Below are 26,516 nucleotides of genomic sequence, written 5' to 3'. Positions count from 1 at the left end.
TTTCACAAATGGAATCATATCATTGACAAGATTAAATAAGGACGGTTATCATTATTAGTTAGAATAGCAACGGTTAAAATGAACATTTTACCAAGATTCTTATTTTTAGCGCAGAATCTACCAATAATTAAAAAAATATAATTATTTTAAAGATCTAGATAAAGTCATAGGGAAATTTATTTGGCAATCCAAGAAATCACGAATAAAAATGAAAGATCTCCAGGGTACAAAACAAAAAGGGGTTTTTTGCCCTACCAAACAGGCAATTATATTACTTTGCAGCATCAATGAGTTGGATTAAGGAATGGGCAACACTAGAAGATTTAAGAGTGTTGGTTTTAGAGGGTTTTGATTTGGCAATGGGTTGGCATGCTTATTTGTGGTATGGGAAAGATAAAATCCACTCAAATTTTCATACCCATATAATTGTCAGCAAGCTGTCATGTTTGATCCATTGTATATATGCTTCATCTGTCAGTACCTCTTACCCTGCATTGCTTTCTGTATTAACTCATATGTTGATAGTTGTTGCCTAGTGACCCTTGCACATGCTCATAAACGGCAAGCTTGTTAGCGAAACGCAAAAACACTTCAAGGGCAGGTGGGAGATAAGGAAGATTGCTTTTGTCTCTAGCTATCGCTCAGAGCCTGGGAACTACGATGTTTTGGAATATCCAGACCGTTATGATTCCCATTACTTTGGCGCTGTTCTTCCCGGGCGGGAAAGTATCTCATTGGTATAGAGTCTGTTTGAACTTTGTTCTTGTTACCTGCTTGATGTATTGTACGCCATTCTAAACAGAAACCTTGTTAGTGAAACATCCTTTAATAAAGTCATCCTCGTGACTGAGAAGTGACTCGTTGATCGATGGTACCCTCACAATAATTAGAAGTGCACTCATAAAAGTGTGGAATGAAATAAGAAGATGTACAAGAAGATACTGATGTGGATCTCGCCCATAGAAGCCTTTGCCAAGCCAACAATAATATTAGGGAGAACTAAAGAAACCTATGGTAGTTTACTAACCAAAGAAGCCAAATTAGAAACAGATGAAATGTTATCAGAACAAAACATAGAGTTGACTTGGTGGGAAAAGAGCACGTTAAAATCAAGATATAGTGAAGATAAAAAAATAGGCTTTTACAGAGGTCAAACCGAACTGGATAAAACTTGGTTGTCATCAAGTGACAAGTTGATCCAAAAACTATACAAAATATTTTTAGAGGATTGGTTAAAAGAAGATGTCATGAAGGCCAATAGAAATGAGCCAATGGGTAAAAACATGGAAAACTTTAAAATATATGAGGTCAACGCCATACAAGGAAAACATATATAAAATGTGTTATAGATGGCACTGGACCACGGAAAAAATTGCTAAATGTTTTCCTAGGGCTTCAAATAATTGTTGGAGATGCGGGAGAAATGTAGGCTCCTATTTACACATCTGGTGGATGGTCAGACAGTGTCAGTGTAATTGCTCTTGCATTCCTTTCTGTGCTTCGTGCTGAAACGCTTATCTGTAAAGATGAGCAGGTGGGAGTTGTGGTGTCTGCCTTTTCCAGGGAGCTGTGGGAGAGTGCGAGTTCCCAGCTTTGGCTAGCAACGGTTTGCAACCTTTATCCCGTGCGCGAGAGGGTGCCTAATTGGCCAGCGCAGTGGGCGAGTGCATATTCGTATCCTCTGAGGAGGAGGGAGGGGTGTGATCCCTTAGAAGGGACCGCTCCCTTGGGCGACAATTCAACATCCTCTTGTGCTGAGGTGAGCTTCTGATAGTGGGTGATTCAGTCGTTAGGGATATAAAGAGTGGGATCTGTGACAGGCATTTTGACCGCAGGGTGACTTGCCTGCCTGGCGTGACTTTTGTGGACCTCATATGCACTGTCTAGATAGGTTGATAAATAGTGCTGGGGAGGAGTCAGCAGTCATGGTGCATGTGGGGACCAAGGACATTGGGAAATGTAGTCATCCAGGAGGGGGGAAAAAAGACTACTAGGCAGAAAGTTAAAGGCCAGGACCTCAGAGGGGCTGCCGGCTCCACGCACGGGGCCAGCTAGGCAGGCACAAATCAGGGGTCTCAATGCATGTATGAGAAAGTGGTGCCAGGAGGAAGGGTTTAGATTTTTTAGGCACTGGGGAACTTTCTGGGACAAGCCGAACCTTGAACCAAAAGGGAACCAGGCTGCTGGCGACGGACATCAAAAAGGTCTCAGAGCAGCTTTTAAACTAATCCTGGAGGGAAAGCCGACAGGAGCTGGGGAGCCCCTGGTTCAGGACAAATCAGTCCAAAGCGATGACTGCGTAAACAATCAGGGTAATATTGAACTTGGGAGTGAGGGCACGATGGTAAATGAGGGCAGGGGTCATTTCCGGCAGGAGCGCACAGGAGCGGCGCTCCGGCAGTAAAGAGCCCAGGGGGCGGGCACATGCAACAAGCCCCGCCCCCTGCTCCCAGCAGCCCTCAGTCAGAGCAAGAAGCAGCCATGTAGGATGCCGAGCCCCCCCCGTCCCCCGGTCCAAAACAGTCCAGTGGCACCTTTAAAACTAAGTTTTATTCAGGCACAAGCTCTCCCTCCTCTGCGAGGAAAGATCTGCACTCCCCCCCCCCAATAGCTAGCAATCCAAAACAGTCCGGTGGTGCCTTCTGACACACTTCCGGTGATGTCAGGGGGTGTGGTATATGCAAATAAGTCATGCTAATGAGTTATGCTAATGAGCTCCTGGTCCTCTTTTTCTACGAAATGACCCCTGAATGAGGGCCATGTGTGGCAACTAAGCGGCTGGGAGAAGTGAGGGTACCTGGAGAGGGAAGCACATTAGAGGTGTCTATATGCCAGTGCTAGAAGTCTCCGAGCCAAGATGGGGGAGTTGGAGTGCTGGATGTTCAATGACAATTTAGATATAGTAGGTATCTCGGAAACATGATGGAATGGAGAAAATCGATGGGACACAGTCATTCCTGGGTGTAAGCTCTATAGGCAGGACAGGGAGAGATGGTTCAGTAGTGGTGTGGTGTACATCAAGGGGGGGGCATAGAAGTTCAAAGACATCAGGGGAATTAACTCCCCAACAGAAGTGATACAGGAGAAGATACTGGGCCCGAAGGGTTACTTAGAAGTGGGGGTAACACTACCACTCACCTGACCAGACCCTTCAGGCCGATCACCATAAGTGGCTGTGCACTGAAACAGTTGGCCACAGAGCCAACCAGAGGAGGGGTGGGCAATCCTGGACTTGGCTCTGAGCAGGTCTCAAGACCTGGCGAGAGATGTGGAGATTGTTACACCAGTTGGGAACACTGACGACAATGCTATTAATTTCAGCATTCAGGGTCAATGGAAAGTTACCCCTAAAGTCCAAACCTGTAACATTTTATTTCAAAAGAAGGAACTTTACAAAAATGAGGGGAATAGTAAAAAGGAAGCTGAAGGGGAAACACAAAAGAGTCGAGTCCCTAGAGGATGCTCGGAAGCTATTTAAAACCACACTAATTGAAGCCCAAATACAATGCATTCCACAGGTTAGGAAAAGCAGTGCAAAGTCTAAAAGAAGGCCTGCGTGGTTGACAACACAAGTTTTATTTATTTATTTATTTACATTACATTTATACCCCGCCCTTCTCGCAAACGTTAAGGAAGTTATAAAAGTTATAAAAAGTAAAGAGGGTTCTTTTAAAAAGTGGAAGGTCTGCCCCAAAGAATTGGACAGGACGGACCACAGGCTCTGGCAAAAAGTAAGTTAGGCATGCAAACAGAGATTTTGAGGAGCGAGTTGCTAAAAGCATCAAAACAAAAACAAACATTTAACAAATATATCTGGATCAGGAAACCAGCCAGAGAAGCAGCAGTGGGGCCTTTGGACGACAAAGGAATAAAGGGATTGCTAAAGGAAGACGGTGAGATGGCGGCAGAGACCCTTGTGGACTTTACATACCTGGACTTTCAAAAGGCTTTTGACAAGGTACTTCACCAAAGTCTCCTGAGTAAACTTAACAAATCTAAATCTGCTGACTGGAGATGAGAAGGGGAAAGACGTATCTTTCTACAAAACTGAAAAGGGCCCCAGGTTTGCAGAAAAATGTGAAATGTAAAAAAAAAATTGTTGGAGGGGGGGGGGTTAAGTGTGACCCTCTGAATCTGAGTCCTCTTTTCTGCCATGGAAGAGGATAACAATACTGAGGGTCACATAACATTAGTTGCTGTAGATTTTCCGGGTTGTGTGGCCGTGGTCTTGGCATTGTAGAACCTGACATTTCGCCAGTAGCTGTGACTGGCATCCTCAGAGGTATAACACAGAAAGATGGAATACTCTCTGTGTCAAGGTGAGAAGAAAAATGGTAGGCAGGTAATTTATATCTACTCAGGAAGGTGGGGTAGGGCTGAGTCATTATCTTGTAGGAGTTCCCCAGGCTATGAACCTGCTAATGGAGGAGCTTTCCTGAGGAGGTTCTTTTGTGTATGGATTTTTTCCTGAGGAGGATTGGTTGTTGAAATTCTAACCTTATCTGTAGTGCTATTGTCAGATGTAGAGCCTTTTGTGTTTTTCAGGACACAAAACCATGACCTATTTATTTTTAAACTCTCTTCTTTCCTCTTGAAATTGTGTTTATGTTTATGAATTTCAATGGCTTCCCTGTGTAATCTGACATGGTAATATAACATATAAATTACCTGCCTACCATTTTCCTTCTCACTGTGACACAGCGAGTACGCCGTCTTTCTGTTATACCTCTGAGGATGCCAGTCACAGCTGCTGGCGAAACGTCAGGTTCTACAATGCCAAGACCACGGCCACACAACCCGGAAAATCTACAGCAACTAAGTAAAAAAAACAAAAACACATTGGGGAGTTTAAAAAACCCGAATATGATAGGAGGAGCATCTGTAGTTTTAAGCAATGGAGTCCCTCAGTGGCTGCTGCTAGGCAACGACAGTCTGCTATAAGGCATGGTTCTGTCAGTAAACAGCAGGGGGAAGGGACAAATCTGCCACACGGAGTTCAGTTTTAACTCTGGGAGATCTCCAGGTCCCATGGAGAGGCAGGTGACCCTGGGCCTGGCAGCAACCACAAGGTGACTTGCATGACTCGGCCAGGCATGGCTGCTTTTCAACAGCGGCCACCCTCCTATGACAGCCAGTGTGGTGCGGCGGTTAGACCTCCCGCTCTGATCTGGGAGACTCAGGTTTGAACGCCCGTCTTGCTGTGGAAGCTCACCGGATGACTATGTGGAGCAGTCACACACTTTCAGCCTAACTTACCTCACAGGGCTGTTGTATGGATAAAAAGAGAGGAGAATAATGTCGGCTACTTTGATCTCTGCTGTGGAGAGAGGTGGAGTGAAAGAAGTAAATAAAAACGCAGCTGAAGACGGGAGGCAGATAAAAGGCGGGTGAATGGCTGAGAAGGAGGGAATGAGGCAGGGATATGGGCAGAGGATATGGAGGTTGCCAGGAAGGAAGAGAGAAAGAGGAAATAGTGTGGCTAGGGGGACAGAGTGGAAAGTGAGGTGCCACCCCACAAGCCCTCGAGGGTTCCCTCGCCTAGTGGCTGGCACCACACGACTTGGCCACCGTTTCCCTAGGCAGAGGCTGCCGGGGGTGAGGAGGAAGCTTGACAGAAGGGCAGATAAAGGTAGGTCAGCTATTGGGTGGAAACAAGACAGGGTTGCCAACTCCTGGTTAGGAAATTCCCAGAGATCTGAGGGGTGAAGCCTGAGGAGGGTGGGGGTTCAGGGGGGGGGGGGGGGACCTCAGAGGGGCATAATGCCAGAGGAGACTCCACCCTCCAAAGCCGCTATGTCCTCCATGGGAACTCAGCTTGCCAACCTCCAGGTGGCAGCCGGACATCGCCCAGCATTGTAACTGCTCTCTTGACGACAGAGAGGAGTTCCCCTGGAGAAAACTGCTGCTCTGGAGAGTGGACTCCGTGACATTACACCCTGCTGAGGATGCTTCCCTCTCCCAAACTCTGTGGGAAACCCGTCCCAGTTGCTGGGAGCTCGATGGCTGAGAAGGAGGGAATGAGGCAGGGATATGGGCAGAGGATATGGAGGTTGCCAGGAAGGAAGAGAGAAAGAGGAAATAGTGTGGCTAGGGGGACAGAGTGGAAAGTGAGGTGCCACCCCACAAGCCCTCGAGGGTTCCCTCGCCTAGTGGCTGGCACCACACGACTTGGCCACCGTTTCCCTAGGCAGAGGCTGCCGGGGGTGAGGAGGAAGCTTGACAGAAGGGCAGATAAAGGTAGGTCAGCTATTGGGTGGAAACAAGACAGGGTTGCCAACTCCTGGTTAGGAAATTCCCAGAGATCTGAGGGGTGAAGCCTGAGGAGGGTGGGGGTTCAGGGGGGGGGGGGGGGACCTCAGAGGGGCATAATGCCAGAGGAGACTCCACCCTCCAAAGCCGCTATGTCCTCCATGGGAACTCAGCTTGCCAACCTCCAGGTGGCAGCCGGACATCGCCCAGCATTGTAACTGCTCTCTTGACGACAGAGAGGAGTTCCCCTGGAGAAAACTGCTGCTCTGGAGAGTGGACTCCGTGACATTACACCCTGCTGAGGATGCTTCCCTCTCCCAAACTCTGTGGGAAACCCGTCCCAGTTGCTGGGAGCTCGGTTGTGATTCCTGGAGAACCACCACCACCACCACCCCCCGCCCCCGGTGGTGGGTGTGTGGGGGGGGGGGGGGGGGAGGCAGACTGGGGTCTGAGAGAGTGTCAGGAGGCAGAAAGAGAGTGATGAGGTGGGGGGCAGAAAGAGAGAGGAAGTGGCAGGCATGGAGGAGAGAGAGTAAGAGAACGGGTGGTAGGAAGCAGAAAGTGAGAGACATGGAGGAGGAGGAGGAGAGGGGAGGAAGCAAAGGTGGGAGGAATGGAATAGCCACTCCCCACAGGTTTCCTGCAAGTCCCCACTTGTGATGCCCTAAAACCCAGGACGTGGCTGCTGTTCCCACTGAACGATGGCACTACTCTGTCTAATAGGCTCTCTGCAAGTTTTGTTTTTGTTTTTGGATAAGTTATCCTGATCATTTATGCTTACTTAACATGCTATATCCTTTCCTTCATATAAAGATCACCCAGGATCACTTGTAGCCTAGTCATAGAAAAAGCAGATTAATTCAATGTCATAAGAACCTCTCCACGCAACACAGAGAGAGAAAAAAATGAAGAGAAAAAAAAAATGCAAGAGTTGAAACAAAAGTTAAAAGAGTTGAAACAAAAGTTAAGATAAACGCAAGATAAATGAAACCAGAACAGCTTCACACATCCTATTTAAAAACACATGCCTGCCCTCACAGCTGGTTTAACAGAATCAGGAAACTGCACTGCAGATATGTTGGATCACACACTTTCAGGACAGGAGCAGGCGGCCTTTGTTTCCGGGTGCAAGACCCTGTGACCACACTCTAGTTCATGCTTTGCTTCCTAGCACCCAGTTCACAAAAGCAAGTGGCATAGATTTTTTAAAACAAATCCTGCCACCAAGGCGGAAGGAAAGCATTTGTCATTTCTAATTACCCCCCCCCCCAATTTCAGTGGGCTGGGAATGGGTACGAGCCAAGAGACAAAAGTACCTAATTTTGCCTTTAAACTGAAAATCACGGGACAGAGAAGTGCAGGGTGGGGCTAGTCTGGTGCATTTTAGACTTCCTTTTCTGCTGGTTTCCTTGCTTGTCAGTGAGAATGTATATAGTTATGTAATTCACAACATCTTTTTGGCCTCAAGATTATGGGATGTTATGCACATCTTTGGGAGGCTGCTATACATAGATGCAGGGTGGATAAAAACATTTTTAAAAAATTGGTTTTGATAAAATGCTTTCTGAGGAAAAATCTATCTAAAGATAGTTTTCTATTTAAAATACATTATAGTCCGAAGGTTATTCATCATGAAATAAGGATTAGTTTTTAATTATGTAGCATGAGGCTGTATATGCACGCAAGGTTTAATGAGTTCCATTAATCCATTCACAATGTCATGCTCTTCCAGAGGTTTCTGTAAGATTACTGGACAATTTTTCTATCTAAAAGATATTATCAGAGATGCTTGGTTTGGCAGCTCTCAAAACTGTGAATTTGTATCTGCAGAGACAGCACAACTCTTCTTCACATGTTATAAAATTAAGAGACCGCAGTCTTATTGATCCTCTTCAAATCTATGCACGCAGAATCTCTTATCAAGAGGTTCAATGAATATAAGATTGTGTGGGGTGGAATAGGACTGGATAAGGAGGAGATGTTAAGGGCTAAGAGTGAGGAGATAGGGGCAAGGAGTACAAAAGAAAGTGAAACCTCTTGAGCAGAATACTCCAGGAATCTTGATATCTTTGTGAGATCATGGATGTTTACACAGATACAAGAATATATATGCTATACAATGTTACTGCTTTAGTTAGATAAAACAATTTAAATAGTTATTATTAATGGTTATTTTTCTCCTTCCAATAAAGTACAGCAGAAAAATTGTCCAACTATGAATTATTAACAACCTATTAAAACTGGAGATAGTTCACCTTGCAATGATTTCATAATGATCTATTTCAAGTGGTAAATAACCAATCTTTAATTTTCCAATATAACTAATACTAACCTGAAAAAGTTAGTATACTAAAATGAAACCTTCATCTGGGTTGTGTAAATATTAAGGCCAGCAAGAATGAACCTTTATGTAGAAAACATAAATCAAATCCACCCTGGATAAGCATACTGCAAAATAAAACTGAGCTGATGCTCTGAAAATCAGATGGATTGGCTAGACGGCAGTTTCCCCACAAGACAGGGGGCTAAATGGGACAATGGGTGGGGGTGGCACTGCACTGAGAGAGATCTAGCAACCGGGCAGGCAGGCAACCGGGCAGGTACAAGAGGCTGCCCCCCAGGCAAGTGGGGCCAGAAAGCCAGCCCTGACAGTGGTATTAAGAGGATGAAAGGGAGGAGGCTATTCAAGGGCACATCCAAAAGATCTCAAGCGCTGATGAGGCCTGGATGGATACAGCAATGGGACACAGCAATCTGATTTGCCCTCCCATGATCAAAAGATCTCACCCCTCCTGCCGCAGCTGAAACTGCTGACTGACTCCAAAACTCCCCACTACAGAAGCTTACCAAATAATCCATGAAAGAAAAAACACGGTTTAAAGACAAGTGTTCAGATTTATTTGGAAATTCACAGTTTCTACTGGCACTACAAATTTGTAGTTACGTATTACAAGTTCCTTGTGCCACAATTTTCTATGCGTCCGCTCAGATAGTAGAACCCCTTCTGATTTTGGTTCTAGTTTGGACCCTCTGCCCCCTTCCCGGTCAATTCATTCTTTAAAAAATATTAGGTCCATATGCTTTGACTGGCTAGCTGTGCAGGCTCTAAAGGACATCACTGTAAAATGTATTCCGAAACTAACATGAAAGCAGCAAAAACAAAATCTTTTAAATAAATCACATTACATGTAATACCCAGGAAAAGGCATTAGCTGTTTTTTAAAAAAGAAAACCACAAAGAGATGTGACTAAAAGTGCTCAATAAGTTATATCTTATACAACATGAACCTTGAACCTCTCAAAAAAGGACCTTTTTGTCACATTCACTCAGATGTATTCATACAACCCCACTCTGTAACAAAACCACACATGAGGAAAGTACAAAACTCACACAGGCACACTGCACATGGGTTAGCCAATTAAAAAAACCACAAACATTGTGGACATACCTTTGGAACAGAACAACTTGGAGCTTGACAGACTGACTGCGCATTTCGTTTATGGCCCCCCATTGCAACCAGAACCGATTCAGAACAGTTCTTCCTCCCAATTTCTTAGTACAGGAAGAGAACCAGCGATCAAAACCGCTGATTAAACAAAAATTAAACCAAGTCAGTCTAGGCAACAAAGGCATGTTTTCTTAACATCACATCCTGCAAGGGTACATTAGCTGCTACATCAGATGTATGCGGTATTGGCCCCAACTGCCTTTGCAAAACAAAGTTCAAATGAGAAAAGTCTACCCAGTTATCCAAATCACATCATGGGCTCCCACTGGAGGACGGCACATTCTCCCAAGAACATGGTAGTGTTGCATTTTTCAGAAGACCTAAAATGTAAAATTCCCTCCCCCCCCCCCTCCAGTGGCACTATAAATAGACAAAAGGCACATAAATATGGGAAGGTGCTAGAAATAGGAACACAGCAAAAGAGGGGAAGGGTTATGCTTTTAAACTCTGTTCTACCCCAAACTGGGTTTCAAGATCTCAGCATCAGCATCTGTGAAAAAAACACTGTATAAAACGAGCCATGTCCCCCCCCGTCCCCCCCCACGGGCAGTTCCCCTCCCTCCAGCGATCCATATCAGAAATTAGCTTGGAGGAAGCTGAAGCGGACAGCCAAGGTTGGTTATGGACACAACCCTTAAGAAAAGAGCCACCATCCAGACGCTTTGCAAATAACCAACCTTTCCCCTCCCAGTCACCAAAATACTACAAGTTGTGTCATACAAAAGCTCCCTGCAGTACGAAGAGTTCAATGCATTTTAAAGGTGCCCAGAAACAGCTGTGACACCGAGTGTTCCCACGGTCAGTTCCTTGTTTCCTTTGATGATATCGTGCAGGCTTGGCAAGGACCCCGTCTTTGTCTGTATTAAAGTTTTCATGAGCTTCCCCTGCTCTGGAGCTTTAGCCCGTCTCCGCTTGAGAGCCCGCTTCTCTGTTCTTGTCTTTTGGATTTGCCCATTGCACAAGCTCGTGCACGCTGAAATGCCACAGAAGTAGGACTCTTCAGACTGCGAGGAAGTTTCTGAGCTTCCTTCCGACGGGGGACCTTTGTACGAAGAGTGGTACATGTCACCAATATTGGAGAAGTCCCTCTGATTTGTAAAGGGCTTCCTGCTTTTTATTTCCCCATTAGGTACTAGATGCATGGGCTCCACTGCTGGTTTGACTGTTTCAATCTTTTCAGTTTTGTATTTGCAGCGTTTCTTCTAAGAAAAAGGAGGAATTAGAAAGTTGCACATAAGCAAGCTTTGTTCAGAGGGAGGATTGTCACATGAAGCTACCTTATATTGAATCAGAGCCTGGGTCCATCCAGGTCAGTCTTGTCTACTCAGACTGGCAGCAGGTCTTTCCCACCACCTCCTGCCTGGTCCCTTTTCAACTGGAGATGCTGCCAGGGACTGAACCAGGGACCTTCTGCAGGCCAAGCAGAGGCTCTTCTCCACTGAGCCATGGCCCCTCTTTACAGCTCTCCAGGGTCTCAGGCGGAGGTCTTTCCCATCACCTCCTGCCTGGTCCCTTTTCAACTGGAGATGCTGCCGGGGATTGAACCGGGGACCTTCTTCTGCAGGCCAAGCAGAGGCTCTTCTCCACTGAGCCAGCGGCCCCTCCCCTTTCTTCCACCACTTTCACTACCTTCTGCATATTCTATGCAAGCAGAGGTCACAAAAGGAGCTGGATTAGAAGCTGGATTCGCTTCTTTAAAAAAGCTAACTATTGCACAAGCTAAATAACCAACACTGATCAACTGGCAAATATATTCACACTTTTGACAGAAATTTTGTTTAGGACAAAGTACCTTTTTCTCTGGCGAAAACTTCAACGGCTCTACAATGTACAGATCACCCGGGTCCACTACAAGGAAAGAAAAGAAGTTAGACTGAAGAGTGAGTTAAGTACACAACTCAATTCCAAACATATTCTTAGATTGCAACTTGCATCACTGGATGGTCTCTACACACTTCATCGTGTCTGAAAGATCTGCAGGTAAAAGGAAGCTGCTTGGTAGCCTTCCCTTGTAATACCTGCACTCCAGGGACAGAACCCTGGGGACCTGCTGCTTGGGGAAATGCCACCCCGAAAGGAGTAATCTTCATTCACTGTGTGCCTTGTTGTTAACTATACCCTGGTTTAGCAGAGAGAGGGTTACTCTCTTCCTTGCAATGAAAGGAAACCTCAACCTGTTCCCAGGTCGTCAGGCTGTGCTCTGTCAGGACAGCAGGACTTTTCAGTAACTGTAAAGCTGCTGTGAGAAAGATCGGAGGAGAGTAAGGCGTTGTGAACGTAAAGGCCACCCACTGAACTTCGGAGGCCTTAAATCCACCCCCTCGGCAACACTCCGCTTCCCATGATGCCTCAGCCTTTGGTCCCTCAAGCACCGTCAGTTAATATCTACTAGCCAAGTGGAAATGTCAATATAATGTTCACACAACAGCTAGCTTGCTTTCTCCCCGAAAACTGCATTTCCCAGTTTCAGACTATCTGTTTTATGTATACCCCCCCTTTTCTCCCCCCTCCCCCCATAGTGGCTTATAACCTCCTTTCCCCATTTTACCCTAAGAATCCCTACGACCCAGGTTGTGTGCTGAGGGTTACGGGCCTGGTGAAAGGTCACCCAGCAAGGTTCTGTGGCAGAGTGGGGATTGCAACCTGGGTCTCCCAGAGCCCAGACCGACACGAACAGCTATGGTGCAGCGGCTAAAGGATCGGGCCGGGAGCTGGGAAATCCCACTCGTGCCTTGGAAACTCGCTGGGTCACCGTGGGCCAGTCACACACTCTCAGCCTCATCTAACTCACGGGGTTGTTGTGAGGGGAGGAGAATGACGCATGCCATTTTGGGTTCCCACTGGGGAGAATGGTGGGATAGAATTAAAGTAAAATAAATAAATACACCACACAGGCCTTCAGACATGTGGAGCAGGCTAGCCTTCCTCTGAAAGCATGCCACTCTGGCTGCAACATAAAATCCCTTGGGTGAATCAGCCTGTGATGAGATGGTCTGCTTGGGCAAGAGGCCCTTGGCAGATCTGAGGTCAGCTGTCCAAATTATGCTAACTCCAGAAAACATGGCAAACTAATGGAGGCATCTTGTTGCCTAGATTTGTGTTAAATTTGTTCTGAACCAAACCAAATACAACAGAATTCTTAAGCGACAATGAAATGAAGATTGTTCCGTAGTGGAATAAAGTACAGATTGTACAACGTGATTCCCTAAAGACAAGTCCGTTGAATGACTGATGTTCCTACCTTCTTTGCTGTTCAGCTGAAAAGACTGAGACCTGGTGAGCGGAAAGGAGGTTCTTCTTTTCAAGTTCATATCATCATAGGAAGAAAAACACCTGCAGGTGACCACACACAAAATTAATCTCCTCCTTAGCAACAAAAATTCTTATGATGCGTCAGTAAGATTTCCTTGCCCCACCCTGAAACCAAAAACTTTCCCCATAATAAGGATCGGCAGAAACCTCCTAGCATTGGTCATTTAATTCCTTATGGAGGTTTCTCTTAAGAAGAAGAAGGAGAGAAGAGATTGGATTTATGCCCTCCCCATCACTACCTGAAGGAGTCTCAGAGCGGCTTACAAACTCCTTTCCCTTCCCCTCCTCACAACAGACACCCTGTGAGGTAGGTGGGGCTGAGAGAGCTCTGACAGAAACTGCTCTTTTTCAAGAACAGTTCTGACAGAACTTATGACTAACCCAAGGTCATCCAGCAGCTGCAAGTGGAGGAGTGGGGAATCAAACCCGGTTCTCCCAGATTAGAGTCCATGTACTTAACCACTACACCAAATGACACCAAAGTGGGAACAACTCCAAGGTCTAAATCACCTCAAAGCCTTTGGGAATTAATAAACATTACACTTTTCTGTATTTCTGCTATACACTGAGGCTTCCAATATCCTGGCTGAACAGACAAAGGGAATATTTTGTAACAAGTACTGAAAGAAGGGACAGGTGGATGTGAATACAAACAGGAGGAGGAAAAAAATCACATGTGAAAAAATATCTGAAGGCAGAAAATGTTGAGCCAGTTGTAGTCTGTTACCTTTTTGGACTGGGATAGTGATTATTTTTGAGAAGTTCTGAGCAGTAGTTGTCATTCAACTCTGACCTATTTTTGCAGCGCTGTACACAAAGCATCAAGCCCAGAATGGCACAGAGCACCAAGCAGATTACGAGATAGCTCTGGCGATCAGACACCTAACAAAAGAGAAATGGGTACATTGTAAGTCAAATAGGTCCATGCAAGTGAGCAGCTACAACACGGTACAGGCCCCGAAGTCCATTGGTTTCAGTGTGTCTGATCCTAATTTCTGACTTTTTATGAGCCTGGAGGTCACTCAGATCTATCTCCTGCAAACAATAGTTAGAGCCAACAGAAAGACTTTCACAGCAGCGAAATCAAGGTTTTCACACAGTTAAGGATTCAGCCAAGCCAAGGTGTTGGAATCCATCTATGCTACCCAGTACTCTACTGCCCCTAGAGAATGAGGTTTGCCATTACTGTGTACTTCTGGACGCAACACGGCTTGGAATTCAAGCAACAACTGAGAGAAATGGTCATTTATCACCACCTTAGGGTGATATGTCAATTGCGATCCTCTCTGTAGAAGGGTGGCCTCGGTGTCCTCTCAACCGGAGTATTATACTGCACTCCGTGTCTAAAGCTGCCCTTGAAAGAGTTTCTCAAAATCACAGCTACATCAGAATGCAGCCACTTAGCTCTGGGCAGACAATATGCAAAAGGGCCTTTGTGGTGATGGCACCCTAACTGGCCCCTTCCAGTTTAACTTTAAGGTAGAAGGGGGACTCTTCTTTTGGGGGAGGCTTTGGACCTCGCAATGATTGTGACAGAAATACTCTTTGGCATTCAGTTTTGGTTTCTTTCAGTGTTGTATTTTGTGTTTGTTCCTGCCTGACAGGGAGGGAGGGAGATACCCTACCCTAAACACAAGATCGGAATGTTTATGCATACACAAATGTAACCCTTTCTTGATAACCCCTTACAGTTCACAAGACCGCTCTCAAAGGACCCATTGCATGGAGCTTCCATTCCACCCAACAGACTCACCTCACAGTGGCAAAAGTTGTGGGCCAATAAGAAATGATGACTTCTAAGGCAAAGAGCTAAGACGGTAAAGTGCAACCTGTCTTGACTGTTTACAGTCTACTTTTACAAAGACAAGTAGTGGCTTGCTTTCTCTCAGGCACTTACAAGCACAAGACTCCGAGCTCAAGTCAACGGGCAGAACGATGGACACATTTTATTTAAGCTATTCATGCTTATCTAGTAACAAACAATCCATGCAAAGGATGATATTTCTGCTGCAGATTGCCCTGCTGCACACGGGAGAATGCTGTGAGAGAGGAGGCCCTGCTGAAGTCCAGCAGCCTGGGCCGCGCATATTTTATCCAGACCAGCACATCAGCAGCAAGCGGCGGCCCCTTCCCTGCAGATACCCCTGCTCCTCCTTGGGGGGATAGGGTTAGGGGTCATTTCTCAGCTACAGATTCTTTCCATATTTTTCTAGCTGACTGACCTGCAGAGCAGAATGCATTTGGGTACATACATGGTATGAGCCCAATGACTCCCAGTCAGAGGTAGGATAAAATAAATTTTTTATTTATGTTCCCTACAGGGTACATGAGGGGGTTCTTCCCAGTGTTTTGCTCTTGCTGTTAAAAGGCCATATAATAGGTAGTTCAACCCCCCCCCCTTTTCACTTGGTAGCTGTAATTTTATGTAAGCAGTTCTGGGTATAATCCCACCAAATGAAAGTTAAAAAAAATGGAATTGATCTTGAGAAATCATTTTTTGGGGAGATATGCACAGGCATATCTCTCTAATTATATACCGTAGATCAGCTTGGGAACAAAATTCATCTTAAGGATGCTAAATTTACCCCGATCTGTTAAAGATGTCCATCTCTTTAGATCTTCCATAATACGTCACCAGGATTTAGATCCTCCATAATACTCCACTAGGATTATGTATACAGGATTATGGAGTATGAGCTGTTGAAGTGCACAGTTCCTAGAACTTATCTTTTCACTCCATTCATGTTTAGCACCTGCTGCACTTGTTTAATATTACGTGACCTCACTGTCTCAACAGAAGAGCGTTCACTGGTACTTTCTACAGTCTGAACCTATGAGAGCGAGTCTGAGGGAAATTCTCTAAGCACATCTACACTATATACTTCAACCTTGCGAGCTGCAGTTCCACAAAAATGCTATAAATTATTTGTTATTTGCTGCCTGGCCTTCAAAAATGTACGGCTTCTGAGATCCACAACACTCTGTGCTTGGGTACGCGGCAGCCAAAGGTAGTGTATTCTGCACAGAGCTCATTGGCAGAAAGCCAGGCCCCAAAGGGACTGACAGTGGCATGAAATGTTGGTAGCACAGAAAAATTTCAAAAGTATAGCATATGGACTGTATATTGCTCCTACCCCTTGCCCTTCACTCCCCAAAGGAGACTCAGAGCGGCTGACAAACTCCTTCCCCTCCCCCTCCCCACAACAGACACCCTGTGAGGTAGAGGCTGAGAGAGCTCTGACAGGAATGGCTCTTTTTCAAGGACAGCTCTTGTCAGAACGAGGGCTTGCTCCAGGTCATCCAGCAGGTGCAAGTGGAGGAGGAGCGGGGAATCAAACCGGTTCTCCCAGATTAGAGTCTGGGAGAACTTAACCACTACACCAAAATGCCCAGGGTTTTAAATTTAGTATCTCATTATAAAAAATAAAATACTTTTCCTCTTCAGGAAGTGTTTTTACCTCTATTTTTAGTTCAGCCACAGTTGATGACAGATTGGCAACTAGCTGTGTCATATTGGTCAGCTGTGCCTGCAGAAGTTGAATGGCCTCTGTCTGCTTCAAATCCTAGATGAAGAAAATAAAATAAATATCCTCCCCTTTTCACTCTAACTACGCAGGACGCTTTCCAGGTAGAGTAGGACCGCTGACCTTACAGCCAAGGTGGACCGTGGACAACGTGAGGCACAAAAACTGGTGCACCAAGATGAGGCAGGAATTAAAGTATATTGAGGAACTTGGGAATAAAATGAAGCAGAGGCTACTTCTCAGGTGGCTTTTAACAGCTACCAACGACAAGCTCTTGCTCGCCCACAGGCCTCCGGTGAAAAGAACTGAACTGCCCTTGAAGTTTTGCTAAAAGAAGCAACACTCGTTAGTCTGCACCCAGAAAAGTATGCAAAATTCTGGTTCTATTCCCTCCTCACCCCCCGCCAAAGCCAAGTTTCTAGCTCTGTGGTATCGATGCCAAATTTTTTGGCTGTGCCTAGTTTTGAAACCACAGGGTGGATAGGAAAGGCTTCCAACAAGTCAAGGAGGGGAAACTTAAATTACTCTTCTCACAATGGCTAGCAAAGGGAAAATGTATCTGCATCATTTATTCGGGGTACAGAAAAGCTGTACAGTGACTTCCGGTTGATGGTGGTGCTCCAGCCGAAGGAGGGGGTGTGCAGGTTCATCACCCCACCAGGGACCCGGCTGAAGGGACCCTGGCCATGGAACTTCCGAGAAGTCGCCTCTTTGATGGTGTAATGCCGGTGAATTGAGGCGCCTCTCTGTTCTGACGGTCCTCCGTGCTGTGAGACCAAATGGACTTAGTGACGCCGACCGGGGCAAGCGCAGGAGATCGAGTGTAAGAAATGGAGTGTAATCGAGGTCGGAAGACCAATTATGAATGTGAGTCAGACTTAAGCGATGATTAAAGGGAAAAGAAAGCTCCCCACCCTATCCCACGGAACAGAAAATCAGGCGAGCAGGGGAGGGACGTCTCCCATGCGCATGAACTTATGAACAAATGAGGGGGGAGCGGAAGAAAACTCGGTTAAAACTGTCAAGGAGTACTTACCAGGCGAGTCTGAGCGTTTGAGCGCATATTCAGAGACTTTTAAAAAATTTGCGAAAGTAAACAATCGATAAAGATAGCGGGGAAGAGGACGGAGAAAGATAAACTTTTGAAATCGAAAGTAACTGAGAGCCAAAAACCGGAAGTAACCAACGAGCTGGCAAAGACTTTGGCAGAATCCATGTGCCCCCTGATGGACCAGATGAATAACTTCAAAGAGCAGATGACAAAAATGACCCAGTGCATCACCACTCAGCAAACGCAGATAAATGAGACTTTGCAAATGATGAATCAAACAGCTGAGAAGGTGAAAGAAGTGGACGCCACTGAACAAAAGGTGAAGAAGAAAGTACAAAAACTGGAAAAGAAGCAAGTTTCTACAGAAGATCAGCTGTTACAATTACAAATGGAAAAGGCTGACATGATTCTTCGCTTTCAGGGCATGCCAGAGACTAAGGGAGAGAATCTGAAGGAAAGGATGAGCGAAATATTGGCGCCAGTGACAGATATGAAGGCGGAATTCTTGCTAAGCGAAATGGATGTGGCCTTTAGGTCATATTCTGGATAAATAAATAAAAATAATCTGCCTGGGGAAATTGTAGTAAGATTCTTGAAGAGGCATGTGAGGGATGCAATCCTGAAAGCAGTAACTGGAGCACCCCTGAGAGACGGGGAGAATGTCATCAGAGTACTAAAAGACATTCCATTTGAAATAAGATAAAGGAGAAAGAAATACAAAGAACTCTCTTTCTTCAGACAAACTCAATTGGATACAGATGGCTAATTTCAGAAGGCATTACCTTCAAAATTAAGGATAAAAAAGAAAAGACTGACTCTGTTCTGAAAGCACGGGAATTTTTAAGAGTCCAGCTGGGAGGGCCAGTGGAGGAAGAAAAAGGATGGACAGTAAGTCCAGCGGCGAGCTAGACTCGGGATCTTCCGGAGAGGAGTCTCTTTCAGTGAAAGGGGCAGCAGCTCCTAAAAGTCCTTATAAGCTGCGGAAGAGACTGGGAAAAGAGAAGTGAAGGCTGAAGGACTCTGAATTGTGCCTTTTGAAGATTTTGAAATGAGATGCTTTGGGGTATTTCCTAATGACAGTTAAGATTGGGAAAAAAGTTAACAAAAATATTTGATTTAGTTCATAATGAGATTGAAATTAAGACTTGATGTATGTTTAAAATGATTAGAAGATCTCCTCTCTTGGGTTTTTAGTCATTACTGGGTATCTTTGCTTTGTCCCTAGATGTAGTCCCTTACCCTTTTTCTGTTGTAGTTTGTAGTGATTATAAAAAATGCAATAAAAAATCCACTCCGGGGGGCATAAAAAAAAGAAAAGAAAAGCTGTCCAGTGTTATCCTTCTCATCAGGCTACTGAGTTGAGGACTGTGCTCAAAATCTATAGGATGCTACAGCAGAGGCAGTAACAGTGAGCTTGATCCAGAGGGGACACATGTCTTCTTTTTCCAGCTTAAGAAAGTTAGACTAAATGAAAAAGCAGCGCATCTGTCATACTGGAAAAAGCCTTTTTTTGTCTTTTTGAAGCTGTCCTTTAAAATTTTGATCAAGGACAGGCCAACACTGAATGAATCAAGCTGTAACCTTATTTTTGATCAAAGAGAGACCCACTAGCAGTAAGAGAAAAGCATCTGCGACTACAGATGCAGCAGAAATGTTCTTGAGCAGCAAAACAAAATGAAAGAAATCTCTAGCTCACAATCAACACTTTGAACTACAAAAGCCATGAACACAGTCCAAATAAAACACGTGCTGCTTATAAACCTGCGTGAACTCAAACAGCCATTAAGCAGAACGCTTAGCCTGGCAGGTTTTACTTAATTTCACAGCCATGCCACCTCCCTTCGTTCTCGTGCTGTTGAGAGGCCTCTAAACGAGGGAAGCAGAGCCGCTGCGCACAGGAAACGTACCTGCTGTTCTGCCAGGCGTGAAGTATTCTGAAGTTTTATTATCGTTTTATTAAAAGCCTTCTGCATTTCATCCATTTGCTTGCGGTATCTACAAAGTGAGTCACACACAAATCTTAGACAGTATCGTCATCTCCGTACCAGAGTAATTTCTCCCTCCTCACTTTGAAGTGGATGAGCGAGAACAAGGTCTCTTGACATGGAGGAACTTTCAATCAGCGTCCCTGACTCCCCTTCCCGCCCCCTTCATTGACAGGGAACGATCTTACAAAATACAACTTTAAAGGGAAAACCCAGTTCCCAAATTAATCCTGTATAAATTATTTTTCTTAATACAAGACACTTCATTCTATGAAGCAAAATCCAGCCACCTGGGGCACATGCAGAAGAAACTTTGCTGCAAAAGCTGAGCTTCTGTGTCTTCAAGCCTGCATGAGTGCATCTGACATATCTTACTCTTAGTCATGTACACACAAATTTATACCACACTGAACATACCAAAGCATCTCAAGCCTTCTCCTCGGGCCACACCTACTCTACTTAAAGAGCCACAGGTATTCAAATGCCCAGTATGCGAATGTTCATTCTACGCACAGTAGGGCCAGGAGACCCATTTCCTCCTAGAGGCTTTGCAGAACTCACATTCTGATGGAAGAGCAGGCTTGAATTAGTTTCACAGAGATTAGTTCCTCAGTCAACTTTTTAAAATGGACTAGAACTGAGAGCAGAAAGATTCTGCTATGAGGGCATACCTTTGGCTAAGTTCTTCCAAATAGCGGCTGCTGAGAGACATGTTTACTTCCAGGGCTTTAATGCGATTGTTGAGCCTCATAAAGACAGACTCTTTTTGGTTGGATCCATGAACAAGGTTCCCATTAGCGTAACTCAAGTCTGTGGAATTCTGCAGTTCAGCATAGAAGTCTGTAGCAGTCCGTGGTAACCCACCAGAAACGGGAATAGGGAGAAATGGCTCCTCAACCACCGTGTCATCATCTTTTATTTCCGATGAAGATGACTCTACAACAGGCGACTCCACTGGTTTTTCGGTTGCCAAGGAACCCGCCTTTCTTTCCCCATCGCTGCTTTCTACGGCTCCGGTACATTCCGACTGCGTAACCGTCTCTGCTGGCTTTGAGACTGTTTCAGTAGGGGTCCTCTCTTCTCCCGTCTCTTCAACTTCAGTTACAACACTGGTTCCAGGCAGTTGCTCTGTAACAGACCCAACAACTTCATCTTTTTCAGCAGGGATTTCCTCCTGGGGAGGAGCCTCTGGCGTTTCAGATACAGCTTCCTGTTTTGTGGGCTCGGAGGACACATCCCTTGTAGACTGCGCCTCGGCTCCCGTGGTGACACCCAAGAGGATGGACTGAGAGACCGTCTGCGGATGACTGGGTTCCAGTTCAAAAGCTCCCTCAGTCTGATTAATGATGGGCTCGGTTGACACACTGCTTAGGATGCCTACAGTGGCTTCTGGTGGCTCTGGAATAAGGGTGTCCAATTTGTCAGGAAGAGGTTCATATGTTGATATGTACAAAGATTTGGTTGAAACTAATTCGGGCTGGAAAATAGCTGAGTAGGATTTCCCCCAACTGGTATCTTTTTTGCTATGGTAGCGCTGCAGCGCTGCGATTGCTGAACAGCGCTTGTATAGATATTCCGAAAAGGTGGAAATGCAACAGACTGTCATCAGCTCGTAGCAATAGATCTGTGTTTCTGATTCAAACCACAACATTTCTTCTTCTTGTTCGTCGCTGGGTAGCAAGGTCACGGTTGATCGACTCGCTTCCTCTTCGTATTCTTGGACGAGCTGTACAATTGGACTGTCTTTTGTCACATCTACAATTAACGGCTCCTTCTCCGTTTGTGGTATCTCTGAAGCAACAAGCCTACAAACAACCGAAAATAAAAGTCAAAAGGTAGACTTGGCCAACTCTGGGTCCTGAGATGCTAAGGGGAAAGGCAGGCACACACACACACACAAACATCTTAAATTAATATTTAAAAACAAATCCTGATTCCCATCTTATGCGTGCTGAAACTTGTCTTGCAAACTTATGGATCACCAGGAATTTGAAGCCGGGACCTGAATCCAAACGGATCACTGAGCGTCACTCAGACTGCATTTTAAATTTGGACGGGATTGTTTCTTTAGGGCAATTTGAGGGATGAGGAATGAAAGTCTTTTGGGTGCAGTGCAAATGAATCAAAGTGACAGAAGGGAGGGTTAAATTACTCTAGTACTTAAGGGTTTGACTATGGGTAAAAGGAAAACACATCCTATTAAATCACTCAATGATTGGTTTAGAGGCCAAGGAAACCGAGCTCAAGTTTAAACACACGGGAGTGGGCAAGATGAGGCAGAATTGAAGTGCAGAAGGTGACTGAGATGTAGGGCAGCAGTTTCATTACTGCTTCTATTGTACTGAAATGCACTGCAATCCATCCAGCCTCTAAGATGAGGAAGGCTGGAAATTTCAAATACATGATTGCACATACAAAGAGTTACTTACTCCAAAGAAGGAGTGGTAGTTGGCTCCAGCAGACTTGGTACCACCCTGGAAGTTGCAGTTGTATTTTCAGGGACACTTTCATTTCCTACTTTAAAAAGGAGAGTATTGTTAACACAGAATAGGCTCACGGTTATAAAAATAGCTCACAAATAATGACACAATGAAGGGACTGTGAAATGACTGGGACAAAAACATGTAAAATCTGTCACATTATGGAATCTCAGAGATAATTTCAAGTTAAGGCACATCAGCTGAACAGCAGTCTTCTTATCACAGCACCTGAAAATGTTGTTCACCACAGTATGTAGGCAATTGTGAAACACAGCACAGAGAATCAACTGGTGAGGGGTGCAGCCTGACTAAATTTCTTTTTTATTTTTTTTTTATTTTCCATACAAGACAAACACAAAATAGACAAACACACATACATACAACAAATGGGGGGCTTCCGAGACTTCCGGTGATGGCTGCGCTTCAGCCGAAGGAGGGGACCCGGTTGAAGGGAAGCTGGCCATGGAACTTCTGAGAGGTCACCTCTTTGATGGCGGAATGCCGGAGAATTGAGGCACCTCTCCGATCCAACGGCTCTCCGTGCTGAGAGACCGAATGGACTTAAGCAACGCTAACCGGGGCAAGCGCAGAAGATCGAGCGTCCGAAAAGAGAACGTACACGAGGTCCGAGGACCAATTATGAACGAGAGTCGTTTAAGCGATGTTTAAAGAGAAAAGAAAGTTCCCTACCCTAACCTACGCAGCAGAGATTAAGGCGAGCGGGGAAGGGATGCCTCCCAAGCGCATGAACTTTTGAGTGGATGAGGGGGGGAGCGGAAGAAAAAAACACTTAGAACGGTTAAGAACTATATACCAAGGAGTGTTGGAGCGTTTAAGCGCATAGTCAGAGACTTTCAAAAAACTTGCGAAAGTAAACAAACCGAAGAACATGGCGGGGAAGAGGACGGAAAAGGAGAAGTTGCTGAAATCGAAAGTGACGGAGAGCCCAAAACCGGAAGGAACCAACGAGCTGGCAAAGATTTTGGCAGAATCCATGCACCCTCTAATGGACCAGCTGAATAACTTCAAGGAACAGATGTCTAATATGACTCAATGTATCACCGCTCAGCAAACCCAGATAAATGAGACTTTGAAAATGATGAATCAAACAGCTGAGAAGGTGAAAGAAGTGGATGCCACTGCCCAAAAGGTGAAGAAAAAAGTAAAACAACTGGAAAAGAAGCAAGTCTCCACAGAAGATCAATTGCTACAACTACAAATGGAAAAGGCTAACATGATTGTTCGCTTTCAGGGCTTGCCAGAGACAATCTAAAGGAAATGATGAGTGAAGTATTGGCCCCAGTGACAGAGATAAGGCAGAATTGTTGATCAGCGATATGGATGTGGCCTATAGGTCATATTCAGGTTATATAAAGAAAAACAATCTGCCTGGGGAAATTGTTGTAAGATTCTCAAAGAGGCACGTGAGGGATGTAATCCTGAAAGCAGTATCTGGAGTACCCCTGAAAACTGGTGAAAATTTCATAAGAGTTCTAAAAGATATTCCATTTGAAATAAGACAAAGGAGAAAGAAATATAAAGATCTTATTCTTTTTATTCAGACAAATTCAATTGGATATAGATGGCTAACTCCAGAAGGTGTCACCTTTAAAATCAAGGATAATAAAGAAAAGATTGACTCTGTTTTGAAAGCTCGGGAATTTTTAAGAGTCCAGTTGGGAGGGCCAGAGGAGGAAGAAAAAGAAGGGGAGGACAGTAAGTCCAGTGGCGAGCTGGACTCGGATTCTTCCGGGAAGGACTCTCTTTCAGAGAAAGGGGCAGCAGCTCCTAAAAGTCCCTATAAGTTGCGGAAGAGATGGGGCAAGGAGAAGTGAAGGCTGAAGGACTCTGATTTGTGCCTTGGAAAAACTTTGAAATGAGATGACTTGGGGTATTTCTTAATGACAGTAAATTTTAAGAACTGAAAAGTTATTGTTAAACTTGACTCAGTTTGTAAAGGGATTAGCGGGATTAAGACTTGATGTTTGTTTAAGATGATCAGAAGATCTCCTTTCTTGGGTTTTTAGTTCGTTGTTGTTGTTCAGTCGCACAGTCGAGTCCGACTCTTCGCGACCCCATGGACCAGATCACGTCAGGCCTTCCTGTCTTCCGCCATCCTCTGAAGTTGGCTCAATTTATGCTGCATAAATTAGTTTGCTCTGGAGCCAACCTTCCTGAGCAAAGACAAAAATGTGTAAGCTGGAGGCTCAAAAACTGTGAGCTGGCTCACACTAACTCAGCTTAGAGGGAACACTGGTCACTACATGTATAGTAAGATAAGAGTCTTGCTTTTTACAATTTTCTGGCAATATATTCAATAAAAACAACTCTGGCACATAAGGTATATTACATTTTAGCATTTTTTGTAACAATTCATGAATCCAAGACCAATATTTTTTAACTCTATCACATGTCCTCCACATATGAAAAAAGAACCAATTTTTTTTACACTTCCAACAACCATTTGGTAGCCCAGGATAAAACTTTGCTAATTTGTCTGGAGTGATATACCGTCAATAAAACATTTTATAGATATTTTCTTTAAATGAAATCAATATTATGACCCAAATTTTGCACCCATTGGACCATACAGTTTAACTATTTCATCTTATGTTTTGTTTTCTAACAATATTACATACTAGGAAAAAGGCCTGTTGTGGAAATAAATACAATGGCCTCTAGAAAGAGGCTCTGGGCGGGTGCCCCGGCCTTGGACACTCAGTGTCAATTTGCTGTGGTGACCTCAGCAGGGTATAATGACACTGAGTCCACCATTTTCTCCAGAGGAACTGATCTCTGCTACCATAAAGAATAGTTGTAATTTTGAGTGATCTCCAGCCCTCACCAGGAGATTGGCAACGATGGTTCCCCAGAAGGGAATAGTTGGTTTGGAGGGTGGAGTCTATGGCTTTGTACCTGTCCGATCCGGCCGCTGCTCGGGAGCAAGTCCCGGAGCCGACCATCCCTGAACTGGAAGCTGCCTGACAACATTTCTGAGAACTGGATATAAAGCAGCCACATTATAGATTTTCTCCAGCTTCTGAATTTGTGATGCTCTTTTTTGCACATAGAAAACAATTAATAGTCTCTTTTTCTGGTTTAAATTGTTTAAGATGATGCGTCCTTTATGAAAGTTCTGTTGCATACAAACTAGGTTATTAGTGGCCAAGTTCCCACTGTAATTTTATACTAAATTAAGAGGAAAGAGAAGAGACCATGTGCTATAAATAAAAACAGGTGCTGGCAAAGACTAAAAGGGAAAACCTTCAAGTGCCTGTTCATTCTTTAACCATTTAAATAGTGTACCTACATACTTTTCAGAAGACAGGTTGCAGAATATAAGAAGATGGGTTGGACTCAAAACCTGTCTTGGGCAAGCTGTGGGTGGGTGATTGGGAGAGCAGGTAATCAGTACCCTAATTACTAAAACGGGAGATTCCGAAGTTACACCTGCCTGATCATCACTTCCTCCAACTGAGAAAGGGTCTTGTAATACTGGGAAGTGAGCAGTTAATGTAAAGTGAGGGAAAAGCACCCTGTCCATGTGCCAAGTGTTTATAATCTTGGCATTCAGAGAAAAACAGGTTGCTTACCAGTCACTGGTGATCTTCGAGTGGTCATCTGTGCATTCACACCAATGGGTTTAGTGAACATAAGAACATAAGAACATAAGAGATGCCAATGTTGGATCAGGCCAAAGGCCCATCCAGTCCAACACTCTGTATCCCACAGTGGCCAGAAATACCAGTGCCATCAGGAGGTCCACCAGTGGGGCCAGGACATTAGAAGCCCTCCCACTGTTGACCCCCCCCAAGCACCAAGATGACAGAGCATCACTTGCCCCAGAGTCCCTATCTATACCTTGTGGCTAATAGCCACTGATGGACCTCTGCTCCATATGCTTATCTAATTCCCTTTTGAAGCCGTCCATGCTTGTAGCACCCACCACTTCCTGTGGCAGTGAATTCCAAGTGTTAATCACTCTTTGGGTGAAGAAGGACGTCCTTTAATAGCCACTGATGGACCTCTGCTCCATATGCTTATCTAATTCCCTTTTGAAGCCGTCCATGCTTGTAGCTGCCACCACTTCCTGTGGCAGTGAATTCCAAGTGTTAATCACTCTTTGGGTGAAGAAGTACTTCCTTTTATCCGTTCTAACCCGACCGCTCAGCAATTTCATGGAGTGCCCACGGGTTCTTGTATTGTGAGAAAGGGAGAAAAGTACCTCTTTCTCTACCTGCTCTTTCCCATGCATAATCTTATAAACCTCAATCATGTCACCCCTCAGTCGTCGTTTCTCCAAGCTAAAGAGCCCTAGTGCGCACGCGCTGACCCAACCGGTGCTGTAGCAAGCTAAATTTCAACGGATTTTCGCGCCGAGCCCCTCCAGGTATGCGCAGGAACCC

General features: G+C 44.9%; 1 protein-coding gene across 1 annotated transcript in view; it reads right to left on the bottom strand.

Annotated features, from left to right (window-relative positions):
- Positions 1-10,274: 10,274 nt before the first annotated feature.
- The window catches only part of SUCO (SUN domain containing ossification factor), a 47,195-nt gene continuing 30,953 nt past the window's right edge, over positions 10,275-26,516 (bottom strand). The window contains exons 15-22 of the mRNA XM_015407801.1: positions 22,060-22,144; positions 20,302-21,435; positions 19,553-19,640; positions 16,529-16,633; positions 13,798-13,952; positions 13,000-13,091; positions 11,551-11,606; positions 10,275-10,960 (exon numbers count right to left, since the gene is read on the bottom strand). Coding sequence (XP_015263287.1) covers positions 10,514-10,960; positions 11,551-11,606; positions 13,000-13,091; positions 13,798-13,952; positions 16,529-16,633; positions 19,553-19,640; positions 20,302-21,435; positions 22,060-22,144 — 2,162 coding nt within the window. The 3' untranslated portion in view covers positions 10,275-10,513. The remainder of the gene's footprint in view (positions 10,961-11,550; positions 11,607-12,999; positions 13,092-13,797; positions 13,953-16,528; positions 16,634-19,552; positions 19,641-20,301; positions 21,436-22,059; positions 22,145-26,516) is intronic.

The sequence above is a fragment of the Gekko japonicus genome, unplaced genomic scaffold (assembly GCF_001447785.1).
Source record: "Gekko japonicus isolate JY-2015 unplaced genomic scaffold, Gekko_japonicus_V1.1 scaffold2897, whole genome shotgun sequence".
Classification (NCBI taxonomy): Eukaryota; Metazoa; Chordata; class Lepidosauria; order Squamata; family Gekkonidae; genus Gekko; species Gekko japonicus.
This window is presented reverse-complemented; position numbering and strand designations above follow the sequence as displayed.